Source organism: Perissodus microlepis, chromosome 10, assembly GCF_051167445.1.
Source record: "Perissodus microlepis isolate ML-2025 ecotype Zambia chromosome 10, ASM5116744v1, whole genome shotgun sequence".
Taxonomy (NCBI): domain Eukaryota; kingdom Metazoa; phylum Chordata; class Actinopteri; order Cichliformes; family Cichlidae; genus Perissodus; species Perissodus microlepis.
In genome coordinates, this window is record NC_140470.1 from 29,774,610 (window position 1) to 29,796,676 (window position 22,067).

At 41.1% G+C, this 22,067-nt stretch overlaps 1 protein-coding gene across 1 annotated transcript in view; it reads right to left on the reverse strand.

Moving 5' to 3' along the window:
* galnt10 (UDP-N-acetyl-alpha-D-galactosamine:polypeptide N-acetylgalactosaminyltransferase 10 (GalNAc-T10)) overlaps positions 1-21,777 on the reverse strand; it is a 115,459-nt gene extending 93,682 nt beyond the window's left edge. The window contains exon 1 of the mRNA XM_084940957.1: positions 21,297-21,777. Coding sequence (XP_084797083.1) covers positions 21,297-21,455 — 159 coding nt within the window. The 5' untranslated portion in view covers positions 21,456-21,777. The remainder of the gene's footprint in view (positions 1-21,296) is intronic.
* Between the last annotated feature and the right edge of the window lie 290 nt (positions 21,778-22,067).

A 22,067-nucleotide genomic window follows, 5' to 3' on the forward strand; every position in this document is an offset into this window, starting at 1 on the left:
CAACACATGCAGTCTGTTTTTCAGGATAACCATTGAACTTTGTTAATTTAGATAATGCTTAAAAAAAAAAAAAAAACTGCCCAAAAATTTGCCAAGAGGTATTACTGAGATGATTGCCAAGTGACAGGACTTGTTTCTAGAAAGGTTTTAGATTACACCGTGCCATTTAAAAGAACGTAATTATCAGAGGACAGATAATATAATGGATGTTTAAGGCACTCCAATAGTAATGCCATGGCTGTGATCACAGCCTTTGTTGGCTCTTGTCCAAACCTATCAGAGAAAACACATTCAGATAAGCTCCTTAATATCCCATCTGAGCAAGTGAATGAATGGAAATACTTTACACTGACTATAATACTGCCAGCTCAAAGAGCATTTTGTTGATCCAGCTGAGCTAGATGTCGTCATCCCACGGTCCTCGTTTTTTTTTAATGCAAAAGCACAAACTGCTTTCAGTCCTGCATCCAATCAAGGTACAGCGATAGAAACCACGTGCACTGATGTGGTATCCTTAAGCAAGGCAATAAATTTTTCCTGTCACGCTACATATCATTCCTTTTGCAGAAAACCAAAAGAGGCATTTTTCCAGCAAGTTGTCTACATGAGTGTTTTGGCCCCGTGCTACAAGGTGAGCATCATATGAAGGTTTATTTCTCTTCATCATGTCTATCACTTTATGACCACAGTGTACCCATGTTATAATGGCTGCCTCAAGAAGGATACTAGGTCACAAAGCTCAAATAATCTCAAACCAATAGAGCACTAATGGGATGTGATGGAATGGAAGATTTGCATCAAGGAATTGCAGCTGACAAATCTTCAGCAACCCAGAAGGAGGATCTGAAAACATTAAGGTAGTTCTGAAAGCAAAATGCGGTAAAATTTCAAACGAGCCATGACTATCGTGACTATTTGAATAATCAACAGTCATGACAATTCCAGAGTAAATGATGAATAAAATATGGACAAATTGTTGAACAAAACAACTTTCTTACAGCGTTAAATCAAAGATAATATGATTTACTACATCCATTTGCAGGCTTTTATACTAAAATTAAAAGCACCATTATATGGATATCATTTTTCCAGCTACCCCCATCTTCGTGCTGCTTCATGTTTTTTCCTGACGAGTAGCCAGGACAATGTTCAGCCCCCCCTCCACCCTCGCCTCATCCCCTGGCTTCCACTCTGTAAGCAGAACTCAGTCTCATCGCTTCACGTTGCTGCCGGGTTTAGCTGTGTTCAGCGTGGGAGGCCGGCTGCCACTGAGGGGACAGAGGACAGATGTGGCTTACATAATGATCAGCAAATCAGTTATCTCAGCGCCCCTAATCCTGCAAGCATCCCTCCATACATCTCCCTACGGCTGCTTCGCCAAGCCATGCCAAGCTTACTGTGCTGTGCAGAGCAAGAGAGCCCCAGGCAAGTTGCTCCTTCCCACTACTGGTTAGAAAGAGCCAATCAATGGACTCAGCAGGGAGAGCTTTTACAGCTCCACTGGAAGGCAATTATCAACATTTTTCAGTAAAGGGACAATCAGGCCACCGGATGATAGCTCGAGGTTCAGCAGACAACAGTCCAATATGAGAACATAATGTGAAACAAAGTAGGGAGAGGCAACGCTTTGTGAATATTTAGAAAGACCCTATTCAGTGGCTGGTTCATAATAGAACAACAAGCTGAACATCTACAAATTTGTTTCAGCCTGCTGCACACATCAGGGCTGGGTACAGAGACAAATGACAAGCACCAGTTCCCCTAAGCAATGAAGGGACCCAACAATGGAAGAAGAAATGGGGAAGGAGATTTAAGATTCAAATAAAAAATGAAAAGTTCATATGTTTATACTTTTACACAGTAGTTTCCACTCTACTGGTTTGTGAATACGGGTGTTCAACAATAATAATTTAAGCTGATTCCTTAATAAGGGATTAACATCCCTTCAATTATCAGTAGCTTTTCTAAAAACAACATGGAACCGGAAAAAAAAAAACCTCAAGATGTTTATTATTCTAGGGTTTCAGTAGAATGTCATTAATATCTTTTTCCCCTCTTCAAATCAAAGGATTGATCAGTTACAGAAAGTTACTCGAATTCATAGATGCAGCTAGTTACCATTTTTCTTACAGGACAATTTTAGACTCAAAAAGAAAAATATTGACCTCAGCAGAGACTTCTGGAAAGTCATCCCACTTTATGCTTTAATATTTCGAGCTGCACAAATGAAATACCATTTGACAAATAATACATGGCAGGACATTTAGCGCACTCAAGAATTTAGCCTATTAGAACTGTGGTTCGCTCTTTGTTCCCCCCAGTTATGCAGAGCAATTAGCATTTTCTAAAGGTTACACAGACTTTGTTGCCATCATTCCTTATCATTTGGTTTGCTCAAGAAGGGCAGCAGAAGGTTTTGCTAAAGAAAAAGTTTACCTCCTTATGTAAAAGCAGCAATTATCCTAAATTCAGATCCTAAATGGCACGGTGTAATCTTAATTAAAATACAAAAAAAAAAAAAATCATTATTGCCTTGAGAGATTAAGATTGCATTTTCATTTCACATCAACAGTATTTTTCTTATTCATTAATGTGCAGAAAGAAAAAAACCTGTAAACATTAAGCAAAGACATTAACCACTGAGGCTGAGTGTCGTCCATGTCCAAAAACCACCAGACACACATAAAGAAGAACCCTTCTGAACTCCACTGAAAGGGTAAATCTAACGCCGAGATTATTTATCTGACTTTTATAGAAGCTGAACTGCTGCCAGTAGAATTGGAAACATGCTGACACTAAAGGCGTGCGGGATCTTCTCAGGGGCAGGATGGTAAAATTAAATGACAGCTAAGATGATGAGTTATTTTTCACGCAGCGTGACGTATTTGTCATCAACTTAATTCATACGTGCCAGCCAACCGTTCATAGCTGAAAGAAACTCAAATCCCATTTCCACATGCAGCAACACAGGTGATTCACCAATCAGCTCTGTGCTCATCATTTCCAAGAAGGCAGACATCTATGGGCTCAAATTGTGGTCATAAATATTTTGTACTTGTAAATCAGTTTTGTATGTGTAAAAAGAATTTTTGTGTGCGTAAAAAAAAGATTTGTGTGTGGACTTAGCCAAAAAATACGGGTGAAACTCTGCAAGTTACAAGTAGGAACTTTGACACTATTTTTCTTCCTTTCATCTGATTGGCCAATGTCATGTCAATCACAAATTTAACTATCAAATCAGAGAACAGATGGGTTTGGCTGTCGGAGGGGCGCTTTTTTGAACTGCAGGTCCTTGAAGGGTAATACAGTTTGAAGCTGGAGGATCTCTATATAAATATCCGATAGCAGCTAGGTCCCCTAACTTTCAGCAGCTGTTGAAAGGATAAAGTTTTAGTATATCAGTGGTTAGAAATACCATTATTACTTTAGGATTAGTTTACCACAAAGTCAGGGCTGACCCAGGACCATGGCTGTGAGTCACAGTGTGCAGCATAAAGGTCCTTTCACATCAGACGCAGGATGTGCTGCTAATGCTAACTGCTAACTAGAAGCCAAGGATCCAGAATTTGTTGCGCTGGCTGCTGGGCTCTGTGGGTTTTTGCAGCAGCTCTACCTGTACCTACATGCACCTGCTCCTTGTCGTTTTTATCTCGTACTTTGTGTCCTCTACAAGAGTTTGTTTTTTTTGCTAGTTCTTCAAATGTTCAATAAAAACATGTATGCTAATTCATAACGAAGAAAGCTTTGTAACTATCCCCACTAGTGAAGACTGTCATGCTGGTTCAACTTGGCAAACCTGAGGAGAGAGAGGAAAAAAAAAAACGTTGTGCCAACTAGCAACAGCAACTCGTGCTGATCTTCTTGACCTTCTAGTTACTGAGTGGCTCACTGGTTTATTTAGTGATCTGCATTCATGGTTTCTTGTTCTAGTATACGTGTTAACAAATATTAAATTATGTCCATAATACCACAAATCATACAAGTAAAGGGTATCTGGAGCAATTTTGCAGAAAGAAACAGCAAAAAGTTGCTCAATGCAAAGCAGCTGATAGGCGACAGGGTGCTGACATTAAACTGGACTTGTTGTACATTGCATCAGCTACCACATTTCCTCAGCTTAGAAATAAATCCTAACATTTATTGCTTATTTTATCTTTTCACCCACACAGCTTGCATAACTAATCAATTTATTCACTTTACCTAGACAAGGAAAATAGGACATGTTCTCCATACTATAATTCAAGTCAGGTAGGCTGCTGCTGTTGGTGGTGGTGGTGTTTCTTTTTTATTTATATTTATACACACACAATTCAAATCTCATGAATTCTGGCAGTGACATCATCTGCTGTTTCGGTGAGTGGCTCAGTAAGAAAGGCCATGGTCTAGCAGAGCAAAAAATGCAGCAATTTCTTCCAGAGACAGCATGTCAATCTTCAAACAGCTGTTCAGAAGTGCTGGTGTGGTGGCAGCCTTTTTTGCAGTTTGAGAAAAAAAAAAAAAAAAAAAAAAAGTACTTTAAGACTAGGAAACGAGGCTGACTACCTCAGTTCAAACCAGCCCTCTGAAGCCGTCTGAACTAGAAGAAACATCTATTGCACCACAGTCTGTCAGAAATGAAATGAAGGCATCACACTTCACAGGGAAACGGGATGGCAATAGCCTAATGGTGAGAGAAGAAAGGTTTCATTCTGGAAACTTGATGGCATGAATCACGACTGTGGGAATGCAAGCGAGGCAAGCTCGACAAAGCTATGCAAGAAGCAGCTGCTGATGTGCCACCGAGGAGAGAGCCGAAGCCTTCGTTGCTATGTTTACATTCATTCATACATGGATTATTCTGGATAATCAGGCTATGCAGGAACGCTGGAAGCTTTTACAACACAACACCTGCTCCCACCGGGCTCTATATGCGAGCAGGTTTTTCAGATTTTCTTTCTTATTTTTTTTTTTTCCTTGAATTTAATCAGGTGTTACTGAAAGCAGAGGGATGGAGAAATTTATGCTTTTAATACTGCTGTGTTAATAGTTTCATTGCAGCAACTCTAGTGCTGAAAAATGATCCTTTAATAAATCCAGTATGCTGATAATGACAAGCATTAAGCGAAGAGTCTTGCGAATGAAAAAGTGAGTCAATGGTTTTAATAATTAAATAAATTAAATTAAATTAAAAAAAAACAAAAAAACAACATCCTTATCTCACTAATATGGACTCCAAAGTTAGGTTGGGCAGTTGTGGCATTATAGTAATGAACATAGGCAAGGGGCGTTGACACCATTTACATTTGTAGTCCCTGTTCTATTGTGTCATTGGCAAGCTGAAGGGGGAATGCTACACTTTTTTGGATGATTGCTGGTTACCCCCAGAAGCTAAGCAGGCTAACCAGTGGCCAGACCGTCCATGCAGAATTTGACTACAAAGTCTAGAGGATTTGCCACAAGCAGCTGACCTGAATAATGATCAGTGACCACTCACATTTTAATGAATAAGCAGGTTTTTTTTGTGGGGGGGGGGATGCTCACATGCTCAAATGCAAGTGGTCATTCTTCCAGGAAGTGAACCAAAGCAGGAGCACTGGAAGCAGTGCACTGCCAGCCAAGGAGACGTGCTGAAGAGGAATAGGGTGTCATAATTGAAATCAGATAAGGTCTTGGTTTTTTAATATTGTGCCCCCCTTGTTTATGGGTCAGAATATTAGACTTTTCAATATAATACAGTCTAATGCAGTATCAACCATTATCACTTCAACACTAGACATGAGTTTTGTGTTTTAAGTATTCAGAAGTGTTGAAAAACATAAACCCCTACATTTCTGGTTCAATCACTGAACAATCTGGGGAAACACTTATTCAGTTATGAGCACCATTATATAACCAGTTCTCTTTCACTACAGTCTTAGTTGTGCCATGGTTCAGCTATGCTCCTGCCGAGGCAGTGCTTTCGCTCTGCAAAAACTTTTTTTATGTAAATTTTGTGAGAAAAAATAAATATTGGAGGACCTGAATAAATTCAGTCAGGAAGTCTTTATAAGCCGTGTAATGTGTTTCTCTCACAGAAATCCACATTTATTTCACTGACTTATTCTTAATCCTTGAACCTGGAAAAGGAAGCCGGATTTCCCACTGGCATTTCTGATTCACATTCCTCCCCAGAGAGGAGAATAACCACAATACTGAAAGGCATGTGAACACACCGCAGTGCTCTGAGGTTCTGCTCAGTTGTTAATGGACACAGCTGAATGAGAAAAACATACCATAAGCAGCAACCTGCCTCGAATGAAGTGGATCACGTGCTAAGGACGCCGACGCCTGCCCTCCTCCTCCATGATGCTTGGCTGACTTAACTGCCATGCCTGCAGTTTGCCTTATCAACTTATCTTTACTGCTGTGCAGCCAGGCAGGTGATGTAGAAAAGATCCTGCTTTGTCTTTTGTGCTTGTGCGCACACACACACAGAGATTTTTATCTCATATGCGCAAAGCCCACAGCGGAGTACCTTTAAAAGGCACAGACTCAGAGAACATGCTGCAGAAAGGCACACACACTTCACACTTTAAAACTCAACACCGGAAGAACACAAGCAAAAACAAAAATAATCTCTCTAGAAAAACTGCAATGGTGCATTTTCCCTTGAGAAAGATAAACTCATCACAAGTCAGGCGTTGTGGTCAAGTGCACACTGAGTTTTTGCAGCAAAGAAAAAGGAAACCGAGTCTCTGCTCTGTGAGCAAACAACACCGACAACCTGGTCTGAAGAAGAGCTCAGGCAACAGTTAATAACATATTCTCAGTGCTACGAGTTAATCAGGAACGTTTTACAGTTCAGGAATTCAGCTGGTGAGTAACACTAATGGCTAGTGCAGTTAGCAGTAGGTGACCTTTAATTCCTACTTCATCACAATTACAAGCAGCTGATAATGAGGAGTACAAGGGGCAGAGCCGGTGTTCACATGGTTAATGTAACAAACACAGATAATCTACAATGTAGGCAGCGTTGGGAGCGGGACAGATAACCTGCAACAATAGCTCGCTGGCAGTCTGAAAATATTTCCCCATCGCCCACCGGCACAGACACATCGGTAATGGTTTGGACAGGAAGCTTTGCGATTTCCATTCGCTGAAAACATTTCTTCCATTCTCATGGTACGGTAATCCAGATGGCAACAGCAACCTGTTTGGTTAGTGTAGATTAGGGTTGGGTCATATTTTAAAATCACCCAGAAACCTGATACATTACCAAACGGTGGGTGGATGCATGTGTGCATGTTCAGCCCACCCGCTGACACCTCCAGAAGCAAAAGAGAAAACAAACAAACAAACAAACAAAACCACAACAACATTCTGCATCATTATTACTGTTTTTAAACGTAAAAAAAAGGTTCTCTACGCTTTGAGTACCAACTTTAGGAGCCGGATTATGATTGTGTTCTCTTCTTTGTGGCAGTCAAACACTTTCAGTACAAAATATAAATATAATGTGAGTAACCAGAGTGTTGCTTTATACTAGCATCTGTCAGCCTGTGTTCATTTCTGTTTGTTTGTTTTTTGTTTGTTTTTTTAAAACCATCAGCAGCTTGTACATTTTTTATTTGTCAGTGTTAGGAAGTTTTAGTCTATATTATGGGCGTAAGAAGACAGCAGAAATTGCTGAGAAATGCTCCTCGTCTTATTGTCAGATCTGCTATATCATAGCACAGCATGAAATCTTTCCTTATTGGGTTTGCAGAACTATAATGCATTACCAAGGCCTGCCACTGGCCTGCAGCAGCACTTTTACAAACCTGGCTCCAAAAAGAAAACAGGTGGGTGTAGCATACGCTATTAAACGATGGTGTCTGCAGCAAATATAGCAAACATGACACTCACTCAAGAATAACCTAGAACATAGGAATAGAGACTTCCACGCTGGTGCTTTGTCCTTCAGTATTTACACTTTACCTCTTAAAACCCTACTAGGAGAAACACGTCACATTTCAAGTCTGCTAATAGCATCAGAACTAGTGACAGTATCTGCCTCTACAGCTACCCTTGGAAAAAATTCAGAGACTATTCTAATGGCCATTAACTTTATTAATATATTTAAGGTGCCAAAGCTCCTCATTAAGGGTACAGGAAGGTCATCAAAGGTCGTCTTCATGAGGGAACAAGTCAACACCCATTACACAAATGCCTTCAGTCCGGGGTTTCCCCACTGGCTTCTACTGCATGCTGAGACTCATTGTCTGTATTCAAGCTCAACACAAAAGATAGGAGGGCGGTCCCAACCTGTGACACAATTCCAACTATTTATCCATTGAGTGGAATTCTTAAGTTGGTCTGACACCAAATTAGTACCACACAAACAGTATCCAATCAAACAACACTCAGTGATAACCTAATAGGAACTAATTCAATATAATCATTCATTTCTGTGCTGAGATTTTTTAAAGTTCCAGAGTTTATAGCGCAGGTTTTCTGCTTGTGTTTAAAACTAACAGAAAAACTATTGCATCAGTGATTAAATTATTCAGGCCACCGTTTCTATGTGAAATAATACGGAAGAACACAGTTTCTGGAAAAATCTCTGAAAGGGGAAATTATAACACCTGACCAGTGGTTAGTGTGACTTTATGTAGATTTAAAGACAAATTTATGTTAGAAATAGGCCACTCTAATTATATAAATAAATACATATTATACAGTCCACATAAAACAGTGCATCTTCTTCTGTGTGAGGCTCAGCACAGTGAAGTACAGTGCGGGCCTTAAATTAGCATCCAGGGATTAGCTTAATCATCTGAACATAAAAAAGCGGCTTCATAACCCACGTGGCTGTAATTAAAAGCCTGACTCCCTGCTCTGTATCCACAGGCTTTCAGCTGCACCTGTCCCTCTTTTGGCTCCTTGTGCTGATCTGGGGCAGCAGATCCCTGCCAGGCATACAGAGCAGCCTCTGCACGCGCTCAGTCTGTGCCGCAGCCAGCAGCGATTCAACGTCTGCCTTGTGTGAGGAACCTGGGGAGGAAACGCTCTCCAACAAAGTCAGACTGTGAACAAACACCTCTTTTACCCGCGTGCTCTGCCTTTTTCTCCTGAGGTGTTTCCTCCCCTCCCTTCCTCCCTCCTTTCTCTCTCTCTCCGCTCAGAGTGATAAAGTACAACAACTTGAGACTGCAGCGAGTAACTCCACTTGTCTTTGCAAATGACTTTCACCCCTCAGTCTCCCTCATTTCCAGAGGCTTAACACATTAAAGATAAAATCTCATTTCCCAGTCTAGCAGCACAGCTAGCCCACAGCTCAGTGAGACTGCATCAGGTACTGATGTTAAGAGCTTTTCTCCTGATCGCAAAATCCTGCAGCCGGGTGATTTGCTCTAATCTCACTACGACCACATCTCATGTTACAATTCGCTGCTTCTATTACATATTTTGCATTTCATTGAAAATTTCAGCTTTTGAAAAGCAGGGGAAAAAAGCCCTCTGTGGAACAGTATGAAAACAGCACCATCGCATTAGAGTGTTTGCTGAAACAAGCACTCGATGGATCGTGCAACTAATTAATTTCCAGCAGAACAAGCAGAAAACATTCTCAGTTCCCATCTTCTCAAAAAACAGAATATGCTGCTCATCGTTACCATACGAAACAGTAAACTGTCCAATTTTCATACGTTCAGTCCAGAAAAAGAAGTCACAGCTTCCCACCGAAGATTCAGATAAGATGCAAGTGGCATATTCTCACTGCTGGTTCATATTTCTAATCAATAAATCATACATGCATGCTGCTAACACAACGTCATCTCTGTTACCTACCTCGCCTCGATCATTCATGGCTGTGAGATGATCAATAGTCTTCACTGTCATCCTTCATTTCAACATATTTTGAGTTTCTGTACCCTCATCTTGTTTGACATCTGTGGGGTTTCTGCTTTGTATTTTTAGCACCCTCTAGGGGTTACACAGCATGGCAAAGGTGTTTGCCTGCACTTTAAAGCATTGTATGTTTTTATATGTAAATATGAAAAGAATGCCCCCTGACATTTTCACATTAGAGATTGACCAGAGCTGGATGATTTTTAGCGTTCTCAGCTCAGACTGGTGATCGCAAGTCTGTTTATATGCTGGGCCCTTTCATGCTTTACACACAGCCAGCGTCACAGGCAAATAGTCGCACCTAACAGGTCGGCAGTGGCGGCAGCTGCTAGTGAAGCAAACCGTGGAGTTGTAACAGCTCAACGTGGACATTTTAAAAGCAGCTAACAAGGAAAACGTGGTTAAAGCTAAAGCTTCCCAGAGCTCAGAGCCAGCCGCAAGCCAGGAGCTTCATTATGAGCAGTCAAAGGATCAAAGCAGAAACAAGGAAAACTATGGAGCCGAGTGACAAACAGAAGGAGTTGACATCACGTTACGTTGTGAAGTTAGAAACACCAGAAAATGGAGTTACTGGCTTTTTGTTATACAAACCTGTTGCACCTACTTTTGCTTAGTAAAGTAAAATATGTCAGGCAAAAGTGACATTATCTGTATATTGTTAATTATCTGTACTTCTTTCCTGTAGAAGAGAGTGCTTTATTTCCTGTTGTTGTGAGGAAGTGAGAGAAGATCGTGCAATTTACTGATGTATAAAAACTCCAGAATGACCAAGAAAACTGCAATCAGTGCATTTTTTACTACATACGGCCAACGCGCCAATCTCCATAAATCAGCCGATATATAGGAATTTACAGTCATCGGTGGGTGACTGTTTTTGTGCTGGTGATAGCATGATTAAGAGGTGAAAGATCACTCAGCAGGTAAATGACATATAATAACAGTTGTTTCACTGGAATACAAACGTTAAACAAAAGCAGAATAAATATTGGCAATATTCATCTTTTTTTTTTTTTTTTTAAAATCCACATTCACGATCTCAGCAATTACCTCAGCGAGTGCAAAATAAATGCAGTGCGGAGCTCTTATTTTCACCAAATCCTAATGTACAGCTGTGTGCAGTGTAATGAACTCGCACAGCGGTTATCATAAACCATGTTAAATTGTCTTAATCCTGCACTCACAGCCCCTCTAATTGCTCTTAACCCCACAGGATTCGGAGCGTTGATGTGATTTCCTTAATTGCAGAGAGCTTGCATTTCCTACACTTGCTGTCAAATAAAGAAATTCAGTGCAGCCTAAAATTACTCCCAATTCCAGAAACGTGCCTGGAAGGCCAGACCTGTGTGCGTGTATTTTTGGTGCAAGAACATGTTTTGCGAGGGCAGCCTAAATCCATTCAATTTCAATTTTGTTTCTGCACACTTTGGATTCAGATTTCCTGTAGGCGCAGCCTCGAGGTTCCCGAGCACTCTGAAATCGCTGCTTGCTATTGGCATGAAACATCATTCCCTCTCTCCCACATAACGTCAATAGAGCAGAAAAGAGATTTTTTTCACAGGACCAAAGGCTAAACTCTTATTCAACTTTAATGTTTATCAGAATAGCAACAGTGGAAACAGACACATAGCTCCAGGTCAAACAGTTTGAGGAAAAGCAGGGACCAGGCCCTGAAGACGATTGTTCCGGGGCATCGGAATCTGGGGCGTTTAGATGACTTTGTGTCTAGCTGGCCCAGTTCCTAGAATTTAGTTTTGTAGATGAGAAAAATGTCACGTCTTACTTCTACACGTCTCCCTATAGAAGTTTTGGCTGCCAAAGGAGATATCATTTATTTAACGTGTTATGTTTTTTAAGAGGCTTCATAAGTAACACCCACATTATGCTAATATGTACAGAGAGTCTCTGTGTACAATACACTGCCATTAAAGTATTTGCTCGTCTATAACAATGTAGGTTAAAAATGCAGTTTCCCAATTAAAATCCTTTCATTGGGTCCAATCATACGTCTGTGAAGCCGCAGCTACATAACAGCCCATAAATGGTTCTTTGGAATAAATAAAAAGTAAATAAAGCATCAAAGGTTTGTTTATTTCCCCCGAAAGTACAAATGTCAGACTTTCAATGTTTTTCGAGGCCCATGGGAAGCCTGGAGGACAGAAGGGTCAAACAAATATCTGATTTGCATTGTGACTGTGGGGTAGGAATACATCACAAGCAGACAGCCAGGGAATTCAAAATCAGACCGAAGCACTGGGGGTATTTATACAGAAACTAGTGCGCGCTCGAGTAATTTGTCCAGTAAGCTGTGGTTCAACAAACTGCAGTTTAAAAAAAAAATTTAAACAAGATGTTCTTGCAATATTTTTCCCCTGTTAGGATTCCCCTTTTCCTGAGGCACTCTACATAAATGTCCTTGTTTACTATGAGCTCTGCTCATTAATAAGACCAGGCTGTCATTGAGTGACCTTCTGCTGACTGTAAAAGCAGTATATGCAAGTGCGTGTGAGTCAAAGAGTGTACCGCACTGCACATGTGTCAGAGGCGAAATGCACAAGGTCCTGCAGTGATGAATGAACAGTAACCCACCCTATAGTGTGTGGCTCATAAATGTAGCCTCCAGTGTACAGAAGCCTGTGTGATTCTCATTTCGCTGTAACAGGGTTGTGAATCAACTTTCTTTCCAAGTGCACACTATATCTTCTGGACTTATATCAGAACTGATCACATCCAGTTAGCAGGAGCCAGTATAAATGGAACCTGACCTAGGACAACTAACAAGCATATGAAGTTCAATCTAGTTTTAGGCTCAGCTGGGCTTGAGTTTCCTCCAGGTCAGTATTCGTCCTAATGATCATTGAAATTTAAAATAACTGCATAATCAGTGACCCCATAGTTGTTTACACACTCGCCTAACAAGTGAAAGCTCAAAGGAAGGAGAAACAAATCCCTTTGCAGTTTACATCAGGAAGGACATCCAGGCTAAAATCTGCCAAGTCCAACATGTGGAGCTATTTGCTGTGGTGAGTACTTATTGCTGCATATTCAACCTTTATGTTATATCTCTGTTTACAGTCAGGAGGCACAAAGAAACTGCCATCAGCTGTTTTGGAATGCAATAGAAAAATCACATGAAATTTCACAAAGCCCTACGAACATCACATCAGTGCCTAAAACAGCATAATAAGTATCTGCAATGGTGAAAATTCAAGTTTTAACCACTTCAGAGCCATAAAATCAGAGCTGTGTGTAGAGCAGAGCTTCCTAAAATCACTGCCGCTATGACATGTTTTTCATCAACACTTTAACACATAAAAAGAAAAAAAGACCCAGCCTGTTTTCATATCACTACATTTACATGTAGTATGCGTGTAATGAAAGTGTCACTCCTATAACTTCCACAGTACACCAAGAAATATTATAAAGCAGGTTTCAAAGTCAAAAAGAGGTTAAAGTAAAAAGATGTTACCAGAAATGTGAATCAGCCAAAATCAGCAAATGTGCACACATACCTCAAAGACTTTCTTAAAATAAATAAATGAATAAATAAATAGACAACCAAAACTGTAAGACAAAAAACAAGTACTGGTAATTTTAGCAGCACTGCGATGGTGATGTTGACGTAGCCTGCAGCACAAAGGTGTAACACATCTCCAATGACATTAAAACACAACCGATATACTGTATCAATGACACTCCCCTGGCCTGAGTAATAGTACATTTATCACTGGCAGTAAATACTGACAGACTGCAACCCTATTTGTGAACATCTCTTCTTGCTAACCAGCTGTTTCCAGGCGTTGGACAAACTAAGTAAACACAACATGAGTCTCTCCCATCACCACCTCTATAAACAGATAGTGGCAGCGAGGAATCTGCAGCCAAGGGATGACACTTTTTGTTCCAAAGCTTTCCGGTTTCTGCTTTTAGTCATTTGTAGTCCCGGTATGATTGACCAATGATATTCGAGCAGGCCTTCGATGTTTGCTAGCTTTAATTACCTGCGTTCATCCTTAGATTCTATCAGCGAAAGGTGCAATGAATGGAAAGTCTTGGCCCAAACATAGTTATCCGTTACACAACAGCTGGGCACATCTGGTAGCAGCAGCCCCAGTCATAAAATGATCATCAGCGTTTTTCTGAAAAATTGTGGGCGGCACGTTGGTGCAGTGAATAGGAGCGTTGCCTCACAGCAGAGTCTGAACCTGTCATAAAGCTGACGGCTTCCTGTGTGTGCTCCCTGTGCCCGAGTGGGTTCTCTCCAGGTACTCCGGCTCTGTCCCACAATCCACGGAGATACATGTTAAGTGGGTGTGAATTGGTCTCCGTCTCTCTCTTTTAACCCTGTGATAGACTTGTGATAGGCTGTAAGACCTGCCTTACACTTGCACATCGCCCCAACTCACGTTTACCAATAAAGGCTAGATGCTGTACAGCTGTCCCCTGTGTTTGGTTTTTGCTCAAACTACAAGCGGTGACATTTGGAGATTGTTCATTTAAAATGACCTTTTATTCAGATTCATAATCACGCTGGCCGCAGCCAAAAGCTCAGGATTCAGACTGCTCTAAATTAGGGCTGCCACGATTAGTCGACTAGTCACGATTACGTCGACTATCAAAATCGTCGACGACTGATTTAATAGTTGACGCGTCGTTTGAAGCTTTGTAAGATCACAAAAGACGCAGGAATAAGTAGTAGGATTGAAGAGTGTAATAACGGACTGAAACAGAAGATGGCAGCACTGCATGTACAAGGATGCCAGCTGCCGTTAAACCCCGAAGAAGAAGAAGTAGCTCTGTCCCAGAATTCATAGCGCAGCCCAGCTCAGTTTACAACAATGGCGGCAGCTAGTTAGTTTTAAAATTACTCTTATTATTCTTTCTGGGTCACAAAATAAACGTTTAACATATTTTCAGGCGAGAATGTAGCTGTGTAAACCTCAAATATCTGCTCAGTTTATCAAGACACCACATATTTTCAAAAGCGCTCCGACGTTTTCGGAGACGTCTGTTACCCACTAGCTCGATAGCTAGCCGGGGGCGAGGCTCACTAGAGCCGTGAGAACACCGGACTCCCAGCAAATCGTTTTCAAACCCACCGCCTTCTTTCGCTACTCAGGTTAAACATATATAAGTCACTTAGATAACTTAAAATTTTTATTGTTTGGCTTTTTTTTTTGTATTTTATTTGTTCCTGAGCAAATCGGTTTGGCTGAGATTAAAGTTATAGTTTTTACACAGCTGAATAAAGTCAAGCAGACAACTGATTATCAGAAGTGTGAGATGCTCGAGAATATGCTCCGGTGTCCTGTTATATTTTAGATAGCAAGGAGTTTATTAAACTTCACTGAAACAATCTGCAAATTTCATTAAAATTTAAAGTATCATCTTGTCTTTATTTTTAGTTAGCACATACCTTAAACACTTAAAGCTGTAAGCTACTGATAGTTCTATAAGAGCAGATGCATGCTGATGCAATAAGCTGTACGCTATACGTCCAATGGATGCATGATCTGATTAGTCGACTAATCGCAAAAATAATCTGTGACTAGTCGACTATCAAAATAATCGTTTGTGGCAGCCCTACTCTAAATGCATCACTTTACACATTTTTTCCTAATCTCAGCTCAGCATGATGACAATAACGTTGGCCATCTCAGGCACTCAACTCTGGCTGCAAGCACAGAGCTAGCAGAAGCCAATCAGAAGAAAGCAGAGCTAAAGGAAAACTAGCCTTAGAAGGAGAGCAGAACTTACAGACAGAGGGTGACCTGACGGCCTACACCAAGCCTGAGTATAATGATTATTTTGTCCAAACAATCACGTGAAGCTATTTCAGTAAAGCTACTGTAAAGATAAAAATAGTGGCTACCCCTTAGCCTCCAAGTTGATGCACCTATGATAATCAATTTCTAAATCCTACGTTGCATCGTTCAAGTAATCATGTTTATGAGATCTTCATAAAACTTGACCTTACAGTCAAAATCACCGAGATTTGATCTCATCCAACATTTTAAGTGGATACACCTATGGTATCAATTTGAAAATCCTAGGTCACTTCCTTCTTTGGTTATGGCAAGACTCTCAGAAAACCTGACCTCAAGGTCACTCATATTCAAACTCATCTGAGATTTTTAGTGGTTCAAGGTTCTTTATTTGTCACATGCATAGTTATACAAGTATAACACACAGTGAAATGTAGCCTGACACGCTCCTTGACATGTGCAAAAATGGGGGGGTAGAGGAAGAACATATACATATATACACACACACACACACATATATATATATACACACACACACACACACACATACATATATATATATATATATATATATATATATATATATATATATATATATATATATATATATATATATATATATATATATATATATATATATATATATATATATATATATATATATATATATATATACACATACATATATACATACATACATATATATATATATATATATACATATACACATACACACATATACATATACACATATACATATACATATATATATATATATATATATAGGGTGAATGTGCAGTAGTAGCAGCAAGCAGGTGAATTCTGTACATTCATAAGAATAGACATCTGACTATTTTACAGAATAGACAATATAAACATATTTGAAATTAAAGGAATTTGGAATGTACATTGTGCCTTGGTTTAGAGTGTCTGGAAGAGAGTCCTGTCTCAGTCAATTATAGATGATGTGAGAAGGCGGGTGTGTGTGTGTTTAGGGCCCGGATGGCTTGGGGATAGAAGCTCCTCTTGAGTCTCTCTGTCCTTGCCCGGATGATGTGGAACCTTCTACCAGATTGCAGAAGTTGGAACAGTTTGTTGCCAGGATGGGACGGGTCCTTCAGTATCTGCGCTGCTCTAGTCCGGCATCTCCTGGTGTAGGTGTCCTGAAGCGGGGGGAGAGCAATCCTGCAGCAGCGTTCTGCTGTACGGATCACTCTCTGGAGAGCTTTTTGGTCCTTCACACAGCTGTTCCCAAACCACGATGTCATGTTCTGTGTGAGGATGCTCTCCACAGCGCCTGTATAGAAAATCCTGAGGATCTTTGGAGAGACCCTGTACTTGGATAAATGGATAAGTGGATAAATCTATGGGATCAATTTGAATATTCCTACGTGGCTCCATTCGAGTTATAGTATTCACAAACTTGGATGTCCACAGTGCTGCCTGCCAAGGGGGGATAAAAGTATGTTCCTGAAAATGAGCATTAAAGGCCCCCTTTACAAATGAGATTAATGTTTAAAAAAAAAAAAAAAAAAAAAATCAGGCAACTTGATTTGAATAGCTTTAAAAATATTCAAGACCATTATGAATAGTATTTAAGTTCGAAAGGTCAATGATGTCACTCCTGATGAGGAAGTTAAGACCTGACCAAAACTCTGCTTATGAAGAAACATTTCTAGCAAAATACCAAAACGCTGTGTAAGCACAATTAAAAGCTTTAGCAAGTTAGCATAAATGCTTTTATCAGCCGGTCCACTAATGCAATCAGTTAGCTGCTCAGCACAACCGGCAGCAGGTCAGACCACACAGCCTTTTTTTTTTTTTTTTTTTTTTTAATTCCACCCTCTCTTCTCATCTTCTCTAACCTCCACTTAACCTGAACTGCTGGAGCAGGCAGGAGGAAGCTGAGCCACCTCTGCTTCAACACGAGTCCTTAATATGAGCCAGGAAATGTGCAAATTACCTTTCTGTCACTGTCACGGTGGGGAAGAGCTAAGCCAGCTTGTGTTTTCTGGAGCAGTGTGGACTACTCATTCAGAGACCATATGCACGGGCACATGATTACAGCTTACACTACGTGCACCTGATGCAGACAGAATTATATTAGCAGAGTGCAGAGTTAAATGCCATGGATGAACATGTCCATCTACACTGAAGGTGCCACATCGAAAAAGTTGAGTTGGCGTCTTTGTTAAAGACAGAACTCGTTAAATGACTTGCAGCATTCTTGTGCCATTAAATGCTCTTCTATTAATGGTATAAGTTGGCTTCATTCTTCAGATCAGGCCGTCTACTCCCTTATCAAACCGTTGTGGCGGCTGACAGCTGTTATCACACAGCTTGCTAATATGTAACAGGCTTTCCCTGCCTTGCGGATGTCCTTTAATCCCCATTCAAAACATTTCATTGTCATTTAAGATATCAAATACAAACTTGAGCGGGGGAAAGTAATCCTTAGAGATCTGTTCAGAATAGGCTGGCTTTATCATTCCCACAATGCGGTGTTATTCACAGATAACAACAAGACACAGAAGACACCACTGTGGACTTCTGAGGGGGCATTTATTAACATCTGCGGGCTAAATAGCAAAGTGGTTTGATTAATTCAGAGATATGAAAGAAGCTCAAACCAATGCACCAAAGCTGCCTTTTCTCTGTCCTCTCCACTCCAGCCAAGTTTGCTAGACTGGGCAACTGGCAATCGGCAACCACCACAAAGTTCACACTAACACACATGCAAGCCCGTACATCCATGAAAGCCTCTATTCAGCAGATTTTGCCTCATTTGAATTAGAGAAGCTGCCATTGTCTACCAAATGTGGTCTGGTTTGTTGGGGCCTTTCATTTTCTTGGGGAAAAAAAGGAAAGTGGACCAACATAACTTAGCCAGCATCAGCTTGGGCCTCTCACTTATTCATTCCTTTTTAACTTATGTCAGCCCATGCTAACTGAATCTGATGACATTATTTCCAAAAGCTTTTTACTCTTCTACCCTACTACAGAAACATTCTGTTGGCTGTTGAGACAAATTCAATTCAAAACTCGTGTGAAAATGGTGAAGGCTACTGTGATACCTTCAGCTTGGCTCATCTTACACTTTTTCCTTCCCCTTTAAAAGTCTACAGTTGGGCGAGTCTTCGTTTTATTAGTTAACCGTTTAATTCAAATTGTGCACTGGAATCAAGAGGCAGAGTGGAGCAATATTAAGCACATTGCTGGTTTACTGATTTCCTTCTTTCAAAAAAACAGGGTAAGTGACTGATTTACCAATTAGGCTGTTTTTAGTGGTTGCTGTCCAGTTAAGTGCCACTTACAAGCAATAGTTTTGCAACCTGATCAATGGGGATAAGAAATGTCATGTTATCCCCACCTGTATGTTCATTTACAGGCTGAAAGTGGAGGCATCTGTCAACAGATTTTTACTTTGGCTTCTACAGGTTGCCAGTTTAGTGCACTTTTCAAACCAAGTAAATCATAATATATCATTAGTTATTGTTAGCTGCTGAACCTTCAGGGTGTGGTTACAAATTTACAACATTACCCATACAACATTAGGATACAAATGCACAATGTAAGAGAAAATCTCAAATATCATGTAACACTAGTTTGGTGTTCCATACAAGCCAAATAATTACTTTCAGAAATCTATATGCAAGTTATTGAGCATGAGCTCCACCAGGAATATTCTGGCAGTCTTTCATTTGTTGTCTTTCTGGGCAGCCAGAGTACCCAGCAACATCTCCACACACGCTGGATCAGTGATGTTCAAGAAGCACCCCACACAGCTGTGCATTGTTAGTCTGTAGGTGCCAATTAGCATGTGACCAATGCGTAGCATCCATAGCACCCCCCCTGAGCTGTGCGTCTTGTCTTTTACGACTGCATGCCTGCACAACCAATGTGTTGGTTTAATTCTCATAGTCTCTTAGAGCAAAGGAATCAAAGATACTGTTACAACACAGCTTAAAGTTGCAACATAAAGTGGAAACTGACAGAGTTTGATGAAATATTGGCTTTTATTTTAAATTACGTGATAACCTAAGCTTTTTTTTTTTTTTTTTTTAAGAGAAAAAAAAAAAGCACGGTGAGAAGAAGTAGTGCCAACTCCTCCAAGCTAACCTCAGGCACGCCTTTGTCTCAGCTGACGAGGTGTGGATAAAGGCCTGCCTGAGGTTAGCTTTTCCAGCTAGACAATCAGCAATTAGACCCAGACAACACCTAAAGTCTCTGGCAGTGCAGCCGCAGAGGGGCATAACAAGCTACTACATGGCACTCAAGCAGTGTTATATGTGTGTGTCATCACACTACATTTATGTAGGCTACTGCAAAGACACAGGAAGCACCTACAATTTTGTTGTACATGTACAATGACAATTAAAAGCTATTGTCCTATTCTATTCTATTCTAAATGTGACCCATCAGAACCGGTTCAGTCAGTTTCTTGTAACAGAAATGACTCACTGCACAAAAAAGGGTTGTGTCAGCAAATACAATGCAATAACAACGCAAAGTTCTTTTTACACACACAGGCAGGCGTCTAACATTCCTACTCATACTTTAGCTGATGCTAACCATAGCAGCTACTGCTAAATATCTCAGTCCAACTTTATCAGCTGCTTTAACATCACCTTAAGATGAAGGCCCAATGAGAACCTACGCACTGAACACATACTAATGTAAAAGCATTGAGGGAAAACTGTGTTTAGGCAAAATGTGAAGTTTCACAGAGCTAGAAAGTTGTCTAATTAAAACACCATACTACTTTCTGACCGGAGAGCCTGTAAGGATGTTCATTTATTTCTCATGAGTGGCTGCCCATGAAAATCTTGTCAAACAAGAACTTGCAGAAGCTCTGCAATGAGTAAAATTTTGCAAATTGTGGCACAATTTCTCTACAGAGCGCTCAAAAATGGATTCACAACACCACCACCACGTATCTGCTTCCCAGTATGACAAGCCCGGGAGTGTTTCACGGTTTATGTCACTCTGATTTAAACATCTTTTGTTGTCATTCGCTTACTTGGGCAGTACACGCAGTTTGAAGCTGATACCTTGAGCTGTGGGGGGAAATGAGGTTTGGCGTCTGTGTTGAAACTAGCCAGCAGACTGTAGAGCCTCGTCTTGCTACATGCGTTTATGTAGGCCTACACATAGGTGATTATTTTCATATTCTTTAAATAAAGCGATACATTGTAGGTGATAAAGAACAGAGTCTGGATACAAAGGAACGATCACGTGAAAGTAACCCTTCCCTGCACTTTTTAACCGCGATCTGACGTCTGTCACCCTGTGAACGCAGCACGGCGAGCTTCACATTTTTTGACAACTTCCTGAAGTCTGTGTTATTGTAAGTTTACTGCCACGCTCAGGTCGGGGTTAGCTACGTGGCTCCCGTTCATCCAAGTCGCTCTAACCGCTGTCTTCCCACTGCTAAGACAGCACTAAAACACAGTCCATCTTGGCAAGTCATGTTACACACACACACACACGCACAGCATGGGAATGCAGTAAAAGCTTGATATATCGGGGTTAAACCTTCCGAAGCGAGAACAGGGGCACTGTGGAGTGTGTACTCCGCGGAATCTGCGCCTCCTCAGTGCGAACAAACTCCCATTTGAAGTGTTTCTCGCGGACACCTCCACCGCGGTCACACGGCGACAGAAGCCGCTACGGCCGAGCCTCCCTTACCTGTATCTGGGGGATGCCGCCCGGACCGTCCACTGAGTCGGGGGAGTTGTCGAAGACTCTGTCCTTGTACAAAGACCACAACCCGACATTTGGGAGAAAAAGAAGAGCCGCTATGAGCAGCCCGGCGAACTGCAGCAGCCTCTTCTCTTTCCGCCTCATCTCTCCGGGAGTAAGCGCGTGAAGCTACGGCGGTGCGAACTGGCGAGTCCCGAACCCCCGCTTTTCCGAGCGGAGACAACTTTCACTCCGACTGTGGGGACCGACACCGGCACTGTGACGCTCCTCGGCTGGGAGCTCCGCCGCTAGGGGGAGTGAGGAGTTAAACCAGAGCGGGGGGAGGAGGGAGGCTGGAGGTTCAACCTCAACAGATGACTTTTTTTCCTTTCGTTTTTTTCGAAGAGAAACTAAGACTACTCTTCATACTACAAGTCTCTGTTGTGTAGTTATAGCCAACAGAGTGAAGCTACAGCACCATCATCCCGTCTATGAGCCCGGAAAGTTCTCTAAACAGCCGACGGCCTGTGCTGCCTTTAAATACGCCTCGTAAATATGCCAAACTTTAAGAGAGTTCGCTGCCTTCTCCTTATCAGTCCAGTTTTATTTTTGCAAATTTGCTTGAAAGTGTCGGCACACATGTGAAACCCGCCATATTCGAGTTGCTTCTGCATGTGAAACTGAGAGATTATAAAGTCGTGAACTTTGACCCTGAAGCACCTGATTGTGTTTACGACTGCTAGAGTTGCTTTGATATTGGATTCGTTGACTGATTTG